Source organism: Ovis aries, chromosome 8 (assembly GCF_016772045.2).
Source record: "Ovis aries strain OAR_USU_Benz2616 breed Rambouillet chromosome 8, ARS-UI_Ramb_v3.0, whole genome shotgun sequence".
In the NCBI taxonomy this organism is placed as follows: Eukaryota; Metazoa; Chordata; class Mammalia; order Artiodactyla; family Bovidae; genus Ovis; species Ovis aries.
The window spans coordinates 20,634,779-20,647,577 of NC_056061.1; the positions used below are offsets into that span (position 1 = coordinate 20,634,779).

At 38.2% G+C, this 12,799-nt stretch overlaps 1 protein-coding gene across 3 annotated transcripts in view; it reads left to right on the plus strand.

The window, feature by feature from the left end:
• The window catches only part of ROS1 (ROS proto-oncogene 1, receptor tyrosine kinase), a 126,902-nt gene that overhangs the window by 40,946 nt on the left and 73,157 nt on the right, over positions 1–12,799 (plus strand). For all 3 annotated transcript variants that reach the window (XM_060419469.1, XM_042253283.2, XM_042253284.2), the window contains exons 14-18: positions 418–630; positions 1,330–1,440; positions 2,398–2,576; positions 4,702–4,893; positions 8,553–8,653. In XM_060419469.1, the coding sequence (XP_060275452.1) occupies positions 418–630; positions 1,330–1,440; positions 2,398–2,576; positions 4,702–4,893; positions 8,553–8,653 (796 nt within the window). The remainder of the gene's footprint in view (positions 1–417; positions 631–1,329; positions 1,441–2,397; positions 2,577–4,701; positions 4,894–8,552; positions 8,654–12,799) is intronic.

Below are 12,799 nucleotides of genomic sequence, written 5' to 3' on the forward strand. Positions count from 1 at the left end.
ATCTCAAAGATGGCTGAAAATGAATTAGCAAAATTTTTTAATTTTTATTTTTTGGGCTTCTAGGAGAGTGATATTCTGCTGACACTGGAATAATATTAGAGATTCATTGTTAAGCGTTTATTAGGAGCTTGTATAGTATACCCTTCTGATAGTTCTATGCAGCCAGTCGCACAGCACAGAGAGGGGAACAGTGGCCTCCCATTTGTTGGCAAGATGTCTCTTTGATGAGACAAAATGAGTGAGTAGAACGGCCACTGTCCTAATCATGTCATCAAGTTAACCCTGGCAATTAAGGGGTAACAGGCTCAATTATCCTTCCACTCAAGCTGAAGCTGTAGATAAGTTGACTGACAATCCTTTGTTTGCCCTTTGCTGATATCATTCTGGTCAGTAATATTGTTTAACTCTTCCGCATAGGTCCTTCTGCCTGGCAGGACTGGACTTATGAGGTGAAAGTATCAACCCAAGACCTTCCTGAAACCACTCACGTGTTCTCTAATATAAGTGGGACCATCCTTAATGTACATGACCTTCAGAGTGCTACAAAATATGAGGTTTCTGTGAGAGCAAGTTCTCCCAAGGGGCCAGGCCCTTGGTCAGAGCCCTCAGTGGGAACTACTCTGGTACCAGGTGAGAGAATGCTCTTGATTTAGGGAGTGATTCTGACAAAAGAGGCTTTCTCCCTGTCTTCTTTAAAATTGTTCACCTTAGATGTTGGAAAGAAATGAGAATGAGGATGCACTGACCCCTTGAGCATGTTTATTGTCTGAGGTTAGGAAAGCAAGTAAAGCACAGTGTGATATGAATGTTTCTAATGTTCTATTTTATACTGTCCAAGATGTTTTTGAACAAACAATATCATTTTCTTCTTCTTCATGGTTTTCTCCTTTCTCATGGCTTATTAAGCTGTAGCACTGCTTGGATGCTGAAAGTCTCGACAAGAGAAGTTGAGGGGCTGTGAATTATGTTGAATTCTGTCCTCTTGGTTGAAAGAAAATGGAAAGAACTGAACCATTTATACTACCGTTGCTTCTGAATGTCACCAATAGCTAAAGCAAAACAGCAAAAGAATTTGCCATGATGTGACATTGCTATAGTGGCAGCATAATACACATTTCCCTTCACATTCAATTACAAATCTTTACATAAAAATAAAAGTGTGTTTAATATGATAGAGTATTCTTTTAAGCAGATACAATTATTCATATACTTCCAGTGTATTTTTCAAAATGCTGATTTGCTTTATAAAAGAAATCTAACAAACAAGATGTGTACCTAAAAATGCGTGTTTTCTGTGATATTTCTTTCAATTGTTTTTAAACCAAACAGCTGCAGAACCACCGTTTATCATGGCTGTGAAAGAAGATGGACTTTGGAGTAAGCCATTAAATAGCTTTGGCCCAGGAGAATTCCTATCCTCTGATATAGGAAATGTGTCAGGTAAACACCAAGTTCCCTGTACACTTGGATGGCGGGTTTCTACTTGTTAGACTTCCTGAGATATTTGACCAATCAGAAGAATTGAGTGTTTTAATATTAGGTCAATAATGAAAGGAAAAAATATTGACTGAATTATACTGCCAGTGATAAGATGGAGAAAATGTCTGTTCTCAAGGAGGAGGGCCATTTATTACTCCACAAAATGTGAGGTTATTTAATGATGTATGCCCATTTCTCGTGTATTTTAATCTCTCAGTGTCATCTCAAAGTAACCGCCTATCTTGTTCCATGAAGATAGCTATAGTTAAGTAATTTTTTATGAGTTTGCTATAAGACCAGAGCACAAAACAGCTATATGACGTTCTAAATAAAGCATAAGAAAGAATTTCATGGCAAAGAAGATCATGTAATAAATGCCTAAGGCAAACTACCTACCCGTTTATTACTTAATGGCATCTTCTATAATTATCTAATTATTTGATTTCTTTATTTGGTCATTAAAAATTACCACAGCACTTCTGACCAAAATGAGTTGGACTTAGGAGGTAGGGTGATACTAATGGAAAGAATGATACTTTGAAGTTGGTTCAATTCTGGGTTCCTCCTCTTTTCATCTGTGAGACTTCGGGCAAAACAGGTAATTTTTACCTAGTCTTGGGTTTGCCATGTCAAAAAATGGAAATGATTTCTACTTTAGAGCTTTAAGAATTGAGTGAGATATATAAAAGTGCCCAGGACAATGTTGGCAAAGAGGAGATGCTCAATGAATATTAGTTCCTGTGTCTAGTTCCAGGGCTTAAGATTTTAAAGTAATATTATTAAAACATTCTTGACACATCTCTGAAGCTCTAGTGAATATCCATGTTATTGTTGAGGTATGTGTGTGATTTGCTGATGCGCTACGTTTACACTGGCATGCATGAGAAAGTAACTGCTACCAATTCACTTTGTTTTGAGACATGGATTGGTATAACAACAGCCTCTACTACAGCGACATGAAAGGTGATGTTTATGTATGGCTGCTGAATGGGACAGACATCTCAGAGAATTATCAGATACCCAACATTGCAGGAGCAGGGGCTTTAGCTTTTGAGTGGCTGGGTCACTTTCTCTACTGGGCTGGAAAGACCTATGTGGTAAGTTAAAGCCTGATGTCCTACATGCTCTCAAACAATGCCTACCCACTTCAGTGACTGGCGTGTCTTCATGATTTTTTTCATACTTGTGTTTCACCTGTGTTATTATTTACTAAATATTTGTCTCTAAACCTACTCACCTTTTAATCAAAATATTCATGTAGAAAGGAAATTCTATATCAGTATTTGATTAATCAGTATTATATTTTCAATGATATCTTGAAATAAATATATTAAAATGTTCACCGGTAGAGTAGCGTCCTGGGGAAGATGGCACACCCCAAAGGCATAATGAAAAGAAACTAAGCGAGGGGACTATTTTCAACAGTATGGACAGGGCTAGGGAAAATGAGCATAGGACGGTGAAGCATGCTCTGGGCTAGCAAGTGTGGGAGGATATTACTGACTCTAGGCATTAAGGACAAGGGAAAGAAGGGAAAGAATGGTGAGGGATGTAGCTTTAGCAGAGTTGCCAACATGAAAATCAGCCATTGTCCAAAGGTATAGTCCAGCAAGGAGTGATACGATAGCACATATGAACCTCCATCCCTCTTTTCTTCTGCCCTCTGATCTTCGGCCGCTGCTTCCATTGGCTGAACCTCCCTGGAAGCCAGAGAACAGGGAGCTAGGTTGATGCACTCCATCAGTGTCAGGCTCAGGGGCCACTGAGGAGGGCGGACAGGGTGGGATTTGGGGGCAGGATGAAGACACCCTGTGCACTGTGCCCGCTGAAGGAAAGAATGGTTGATGAGATCAACGGTCTAATAGATCAAGAAAAAAATTGTTTCAGTTTTACAATACAAAAAAGTCATTTTGGTTTTATGGTACAAAAATTATTTCCTAATCAGGAGGGCACATGTCCATTTGTTTATTTATTCATTATCTGTTACCAGCATGTTTAGAGCCTTGAAAATTGGCATGGTAGAGAATATGAGGAAAATAGTAGTCATGTCTCTGCCTTTGAAAAAAATATATCAGCTTTCTTGAGATATAATTTATGTACCGTAAAATTCACCCTTTGATTATATAAAATGCAGTGGTTTTTAGTATGTTTTGTGCTGTGCAACCATCACCACTTGCCCCTGCTCTTTTCATGACATAAAAATAAATTCATGGGGATTTCCTTGGTGGTCCAGTGGCTAAGACTCCACATTCCCAATTCCTGGGGGGCCTGGGTTCGATTCCTAGTCAGGAGACTAGATCCCACATGCCACAACTAAGACCAGTGCCAAAAAAAGAAAACATCATGAGTCATCAGAAGCACACAGAGCATTGCTGTTGTATGTGCTCAGTCGTGTCCAACTCTTTGCGACTCCATAGACTGTAGCCCACCGGGCTCCTCTGTCCATGGGATTTTCCAGGCAGGCATACTGGAGTGGGTTGCCATTTCCTTCTCCAGGGACAGAGCATTGTATTTAGAAGCAAAGTAATATGGTATAGTCTGAATTCATAAGTGCCAATGACTTGTAGGCAGAATGGAGCTGAGTGGGGTTAATCAGAGAATGATTCCCAAAATGGATTAGTTTGAAAATAGTTTTGAAGGAGGCAGTAGTAGAGTAGTATAAAAACTGGTTTCAAGTGTTTGCTCTGTTTCTTATAAAATGATTTAACTTCTTGAAAAATCACTTCACCTTTTTAAATCCAGCTTACTTTACAGGCTTAATGTGAGGGTTATAATAACTAATATTTTAAAGATAAAAAAGAAGTACGGTGCCTGGCATAAAATCTGTACTTAATAATTACAGTAATTAATATTAGGGAGATTAAACAGACAGAGAGGAGCAAGGAGAGACATCACTATTTGGAGTATACATCTTTGGGAGTCTAACCAAATACATTCTTATGTTTTGATTATGTGTTGATTGTCTAGGTGTATGATTAGAAGCAGCAAGTATTAACTCAAAGTAAGTGTATCTTCTTTCTCTTTGGAGACATGAAAAGAAGTAAGCTTCCTTGTAATTACATTCCCGAAGCTAGGCGCATGACACAGCAGAGTGCCAGTAAATATTTATGGTTGGAGAAATGAATGGATGGATGCAGTAATTTACTAACAATTGCAAGAAACTATTCAGAATTAATGATGCCATTTAAAAATCACTAAAACTGAGTTATGATTATTTTATAGATTCAAAGGCAGTCTGTGTTGACAGGATGCACAGATATTGTGACTCACGTGAAGTTGCTGGTAAATGATATGGTGGTGGACTCGGTTGGTGGATATCTCTACTGGACCACGTTATATTCAGTTGAAAGTACCAGGCTAAATGGAGAAAGTCCACTTGTATTACAGGCGCAGCCTTGGTTTTCTGGGAAAAAGGTGAAAGTTAAAAAAATAAGATCTGATCATTTAATTATACTACATTATGCTGTTGTATAGTTATAATAATACTATTTCCACTTGTTGTGAATACTTCAGGTAGAATCTGAAAGGAAATACTATTATGGTAAGATCTTGGTATAACCAAATTTCTCTAAGTCTTATTTGATTGTCATAGTTGATTAAATAAAATATAATATGGAGATTTTTATATTTTGCTTTATATTGAAGCTCATACTTTAAGAGCATCTTAATTTGTCCATTTTTATAGTCTTTAGGAATTCTATTGGATATTTTAGAACTTCTTCTTGGGTGATTATTAGGTGTTTTATTATTTTTAGTCAATTTCTGGTACTGACTGCTCTGATAACTATGCAGCTCCTAGGAAAGTTATTTGACTTTTCTGTGACTGTTTCATTAACTGAAAAATGGGAATATTAACAATTGTCCTCCCTCTTAGGGTTGTTGTGATGATTAAATGAGATAATTCATGGGAAGTAGTGAGAACAACCACTCAATAGTTAAGTTATATTTTGTAACTCAATCTAAAAAATGCAATAATATATTAACAGAAATGATTCTAAGGCAATTTTTTTTTTACTTCCTCAACTTCTAGAAGCAATATCTATTTTTATTGATCCTGTTTAGCTTTCCTCTAGCTATCCATCCATATTTTGAAATTTTATTTTTTCTGATGATCTTAAGAATATGTCTACTGTAGAAATTTTAGAAATTACTGAAAAGTGTGAGGAAGAAATAAATCATTCATACTATTTCTATCTATTTAATATTTCTTAAAATTTTTTATCCATTTTTGTTGTCAGTAGAGATAAAACATACATAGTACAGGTATACCAGATCATTTATAAACAAACAAACAAATTGTTGAGTCATTTGATCCTCAATTCCAAAAGACGTGCTGGTTATAATTCCTAAGATTTTCATATACAGATTATAACACAGGTATTTAAAAGAAATAGACATTTACACACCATATCCAGAGATTATTCATTTCTGTTAAACAATGAAAAGATCCCTTAATTGTATTTTGGGGCCGCTTGAGTCTGAATACAAAGTATATTTTTTATGTTTTAATAAAAAAATGTTAGAGGAAAAACTCTTTTTAAAAAAGCATATTAAAGATAATAGTATCTCAAGAGTAACTTCCTATTCATCCCCTTGACTTCGTCTGTAATCACCCTGCTGTCCTGATCTCGTCCTTTGGGATACATCGTCTCAGGATAGCCCTGGAGTGGCCTTGGGGACTTTTCTATAAATGAGTGAATTTTTAGAGTTCTCAGCATGTTTGAGGAAATACATTTTTATTTAAAATCCACTCCAAACTCTCTCACAGGCTGGCTAATGGTGCTGCTGCTTGTGCCGATACGTGTTCTGGCTCCGCTGCTTGGCGTTTTATTCAGCTATCTCTGTTAATGCTAGGGAGTGTGTTGAAGGTAATATGTTTTGCACTGAGTGAAGCTTTCCCTCTCACTGTCATTCCTTTACATGTTACTCGCAAATTTGTCATGGAGTCATAAGATACTTTGAAATCAACAGGTATAACAAAATAGTCATTTATAGAAAGACTTATTTGTATGATGAAAAGGGAAAATGAAATGAGATATTCCTTTAAAGTGAAAAGGTCTAGGACTCATAGTATATAGTACATTTTACCACAGGATTAAACTTCAAGGTTTTAATTTAGATCAAAGGGATTACTTCCAAGGGATGGGCTTTATTAGACATAATGATGGTTACCAAAGGTTTATGGAACACCCTCTGACACTGTTTAACCATGGGCTCCAATGGTGGTGTAAAGGAATGGGGTAATGACCCATCCCCTGAATTTGACTTATGGCTGGCATAGTTTGTCCTGTTTCAGCAAAGGGAGTTGTAGAATCTTCTTTTTTAAGAGATAAAATAGAGTTAATCTGTAATTTATAAAACTCTAGGGCATCTCATTATAGATAAAAAGCAATATTAACTTGGTTTCACTTTAACTGGAAAAATTATCAATAAATCTCTTTTAGCCTGAAGCAAGGACATAATTCAATCCCCCAAAGGCTCGGAATTGCTAGAATAGTTTTCTACCTTTTGGAAAAAGAGTAGGTTGAGTTTTCTTAAAGATAGAAGGTTGTGATTCATATGATGACTGAAGGTTCTGGCAGCCATAACATGAGATTCTTTTTTTTTTTTAATGTATAATCTCACATTTTATTTTTTTAATTTAAATTTATTTATTTTAATTGGAGGTTAATTACTTTACAATATCGTGTTGGTTTTGCCATACATCAACATGAATCCAACACGGGTGTACACGTGTTCCCCATTCTGAACCTCCCTCCCACCTCCCTCCCCATACCATCCCTCTGGGTCATCCCAGTGCACTAGCCCCAAGCATCCTGTATCCTGCATCGAACATGGACTGGCAATTCATTTCTTATATGATATTATACATGTTTCAATGCCATTCTTCCAAATCATCCTACCCTCTCCCTTCTTTATAGCACGTCTTGGGTAACCAAGTACTTTTAGTTCTTGGATACTTCATTGTATTCTTTTTATATTTTTCACTGGTTGATGCTTTTGTTTATATGCTGTTATATCTTGCTAAAGATATTGTCATCAACTTTATTTTATCCGATACCTCTTAGCCTCCAGGTCTGCTCTGGAAAGACTCCACTACTCTGAGGTCAGACTCCTTGTAATCTCAATACCTATAAAGCCAAAGAAAGCAAAAAAGATCCCTTGGATTGTAAATTCTATCTCTTACACTCTATTTCATAGGAGACTCAGTCTTTCCACAGGTCTCACCTAATCAACTGGACTTAAAATTAAGACACAAATTGTAACAAGAAGACAAAGAGTAATAAAAAGTGGTTGTAAGATGTCAGCTGGAAATGGGACTAAAGTTCCATATGTACACAACTCTATCCAATTGTATCACATGAAAACCATGTCTATATTGTATTTTAGAAAACTATCAGCATGTTTTCAGTTGTAATTAACAGATGTTAATATAATTTAAAATGGCTTGAATGGTTGGTTCTCAAACTTGGTGACGCATTGGAATTATCTGGGGAATTTGAAGACATACTGGAGACTGGGTACCATCTCCAGAGATTAAAATTTAACAGGATGCCAGACTGGAAATTGATATATTTAAAGAATCACAGGTAATTCTAATCTGCAGCAATGTTTGAGAACAACTGATTTAAACAACGATCAGATTCATTGACTTATGTGGCTGAAGAGTCCAAAGTTGTGCTAGCTTTAGACAAGGCTTGGCACAGTGGTTCAAAGTTCCTCATTCAGTAGGACCTGGAGTGTGGTTGAAAATTTGTGTTTGTAACAAGTTCCCGGGTGATGCTGATCCTGGTAGTCCAAAAGTCAAACTTTGAGAACCACTAGAGACAAGTATATAGAAGTGAATAATAGATAGTTCCTGCCATTTGAGGATTTTTAGGAAACTAGTGCTTATATCCAAACTACATAGTAATAAGCATATTTACATGATATTTATATTCAGTAAAAGGTAGAAATCACCAAGTTTATTATTCCAAAGAGGATGCTAAAGAGAAATCTGTAGCTTAAGCATGATGTAATCACAAAGATTAAATATGTATTTGATTTGTTTTCTTTCCTTATTTTCTATTTAGGTAATTGCTTTAACTTTAGACCTTAGTGATGGGTTCCTATATTGGTTGGTTCAAGATAGTCAGTGTATTCACCTGTATACAGCTGTTCTTCGGGGTCAAAGGTGAGTAATACTGAAGGCAATTGGTTGAAAAAAAGGAAGTAACTTGCCCCTTAGTTATAAATGATAGTGCTTAAGAATTCATTTATTCTTTCAATAAACATTTACTAATTATCCACTGTGTTTGCAGACATTGTGCGTGCAAGGAAAGATGAGTTTATAAACAACTAATTAGTGTAGAACATGGTGAATATTCTATGGCTTTCCTCTTAGCTCAGTTGGTAAAGAATCTACCTGCAATGACAAAGACTTGGGTTCAGTTCCTGGGTTGGGAAGATCTCTTGGAGAAGGAAATGGCACCCTACTCCAGTATTCTTGCCTGGAGAATCCTATGGACAGAGGAACCTGGCGGGCTACAGTCCATGAGATTGCAAAAGTCAGACATGACTTAGCTGAATAAACCGCCACCATGGTGAATATGGCAATGAGGTATAAAGAGAGTCCAGCAGAGGCACTGAGAAGAATGCCCCTCAAGAGCCTAGGAAATGAGTGGATAGGTTTCTATGCTTCTAACACAGTCTCTAACTATGATTATAGACAGGCCGGTAGACCTCTTTAGTTGATCTATCTGAATGCTTTGTGTTTAGTATTCTTATATACATACTTGATTATATTTTCTTTTGTCACTATAAAATATTCTCATTCATCTATGGTAATACTCTTAATCTTAAAGACTATTTTGACATTCAGTTCAGTTCAGTTCAGTCACTCATTCATGTCCGACTCTTTGCGACTCCATGAACTGCAGCACGCCAGGTGTCCCTGTCCATCGCCAGCTTCCGGAGTCCACCCAAACCCACATCCATCGAGTTGGTGATGCCATGCAACCATTTCATCCTCTGTCGTCCCCTTCTCCTCCTGCCCTCAATCTTTCCCAGGATCATGGTCTTTTGCATTGAGTCAGCTCTTCGCACGATGTGGCCAAAGTATAGGAGTTTTAGCTACAACATCAGTCCTTCCAATGAACACCCAGGACTGATCTCCTTTAGGTTGGATCTCCTTGCAGTCCAAGGGTCTCTCAACAGTCTTCTCCAACACTACAGTTGAAAAGCATCAATTTTTCTCTGCTCAGCCCTGTTTATAGTCCAACTCTCACATCCATACGTGACCACAGGAAAAACCATAGCTTTGACTAGATGGACCTTTGCTGGCAAAGTAATGTCTCTGCTTTTTAATATGCTATCCAGGTTGGTCATAACTTTCCTTCCAAGGAGCAAGTGTCTTTTAATTTCATGGCTGCAATCACCATCTGCAGTGATTTTGGAGCCCCAAAAAATAAAGTCAGCCACTGTTTTCACTGTTTCCCCATCTATTTCCCATGAAGTGATGGGACCGGATGCCATGACTTTAGTTTTCTGAATGTTGAGCTTTAAGCCAACTTTTTCACTCTCCTCTCTCACTTTCATCAAGAGGCTCTTTAGTTCCTCTTCACTTTCTGCCATAAGGGTGTCATCTGCATATGACACCTGCCATCTGCATATCTGAGGTTATTGATATTTCTCCCAACAATCTTGATTCCAGCTTGTGCTTCCTCTAGCCCAGCATTTCTCGTGATGCACTCTGCATATAAGTTAAATAAGTAGGGTGACAATATACAGACTTGACGTACTCCTTTTCCTATTTGGAACCAGTCTGTTGTTCCATGTCCAGTTCTAACTGTTGCTTCCTGACCTGCATACAGGTTTCTCAGGAGGCAGGTCAGGTGTTCTGATATTCCCATCCCTTTCAGAATTTTCCACAGTTTATTGTGATCCACACAAAGACTTTGGCATAGTCAATAAAGCAGAAATAGATGTTTTTCTTGCTTTTACCATGATCTAGCAGATGTTGGCAATTTGATCTCTGGTTCCTCTGCCTTTTCTAAAACCAGCTTGAACATCTGGAAGTTTACAGTTCACGTATTGCTGAAGCCTGGCTTGGAGAATTTTGAGCATTACTATACTAGTGTGTGAGATGAGTGCAATTGTGTGGTAGTTTGAGCATTCTTTGACATCACTTTCTCTGGGATTGGAATGAAAACTGACCTTTTCTAGTCCTGTGGCCACTGCTGAGTTTTCCAAACTTGCTGGCATATTGAGTGCAGCACTTTCACAGCATCATCTTTCAGGATTTGAAATAGTTCTACCAGAATTCCATCACCTCCACTAGCTTTGTTCATAGTGATGCTTTCCAAGGCCCACTTGACTTCACATTCCAGGATGTCTGGCTCTAGGTGAGTGATCACACCATCGTGATTATCCGGGTCTTGAAGATCCTTTTTGTACAGTTCTGTGTATTCTTGCCACCTCTTCTTAATATCTTCTGCTTCTGTTAGGTCCCTACCATTTCTGTCCTTTATTGAGCCCATCTTTGCACAAAATGTTCCCTTGGTATCTCTAATTTTCTTAAAGAGATCTCTGGTCTTTCCCATTCTGTTGTTTTCCTCTATTTCTTTGCATTGATCTCTGAGGAAGGCTTTCTTATCTCTCCTTGTTATTCTTTGGAACTCTGCATTCAAATGGGTATATCTTTCCTTTTCCCTTTTGCTTTTCACTTCCTTTCATTTCACAGCTATTTGCAAGGCCTCCTTAGACAGCCATTTTGCTTTTTTGCATTTCTTTTTCTTCAGGATGGTCTTGATTCCTGTCTCCTGTACAATGTCATGAACCTCCGTCCATAGTTCATCAGACACTCTGTCTATCAGATCTAGTCCCTTAAATCTATTTCTCACTTCCACTGTATAGTCATAAGGGATTTGATTTAGGTCATACCTGAATGGTCTAGTGGTTTTCTCCACTTTCTTCAATTTCAGTCTAAATTTGGCAGTAAGGAGTTCATGATCTGAGCCACAGTCAGCTCCCAGTCTTGTTTTTGCTGACTGTATAGAGCTTCTCCATCTTTGGCTGCAAAGAATATAATCATTCTGATTTCAGTGTTGACCATCTGGTGATGTCCATGTGTAGAGTCTTCTCTTGTGTTGTTGGAAGAGGGTGTTTGCTATGACCAGTGCGTTCTCTTGGCAAAACTCTATTAGCCTTTGCCCTGCTTCATTCTGTACTCCAAGGCCAAATTTGCCTGTTACTCCAGTGTTTCTTGACTTCCTACTTTTGCATTCCAGTCCCCTATAATGAAAAGGACATCTTTTTTGGGTATTAGTTCTAGAAGGTTTTGTAGGTCTTAACTGTTCAACTTCAGCTTCTTCAGCATTACTGGTTGGGGCATAGACTTGGATAACTGTAATACTGAATGGTTTGCCTTGGAAACACAGAGATCATTCTGTAGTTTTTGAGATTGCATCCAAAAGATGCATTTGAGTACTGCATTTTGGACTCTTTTGTTGACCATGGTGGCTACTCCATTTCTTCTGAGGGATTCCTGTCCACAGTAGTAGATATAATGGTCATCTGAGTTAAATTCACCCATTCCAGTCCATCTTAGTTCGCTGCTTCCTAGAATGTCGATGTTCACTCTTGCCATCTCCTGTTTGACCACTTCCAATTTGCCTTGATTCATGGACCTGACATTCCAGGTTCCCATGCAATATTGCTCTTTATAGCATTGAACCTTGCTTCTATTGCCAGTCCCATCCACAACTGGGTGTTGTTTTTGTTTTGGCCCCATCCCTTCATTCTTTCTGGAGATATTTCTGGACTGATCTCCAGTAGCATATTGGGCACCTACCGACCCAGGGGGTCCATCTTTCAGTGTCCTATCTTTTGCCTTTTCATACTGTTCATGGGCTTCTCAAGGCAAGAATCCTGAAGTGGTTTGCCATTCCCTTCTCCAGTGGACCACATTCTGTCAGACCTCTCCACCATGACCTTTTCTGCCGTGGGTGGCCCCACACGGCATGGCTTAGTTTCACTGAGTTAGACAAGGTTGTGGTCCGTGTGATCAGATTGGCTAGCTGTCTGTGATTGTGGTTTCTATCTGTTGCCCTCTGATGCCCGCTCTCAGTGCCTATCGTATTACTTGGGTTTCTCTTCCCTTGGTCATGGGGTATCTCTTCACAGCTGCTCCAGGAAAGCACAGCTGCTGCTCCTTACCTTGGAAGTTAATATTTGTGATATTAGGATATTAAGAACGTCATAGCAGCATTCTTATGCTTAGTTTGCAGGGCACAGCTCTTTATCTCTTTACTTTCAATTTGTCTTTACCCTTGAAGTGTGT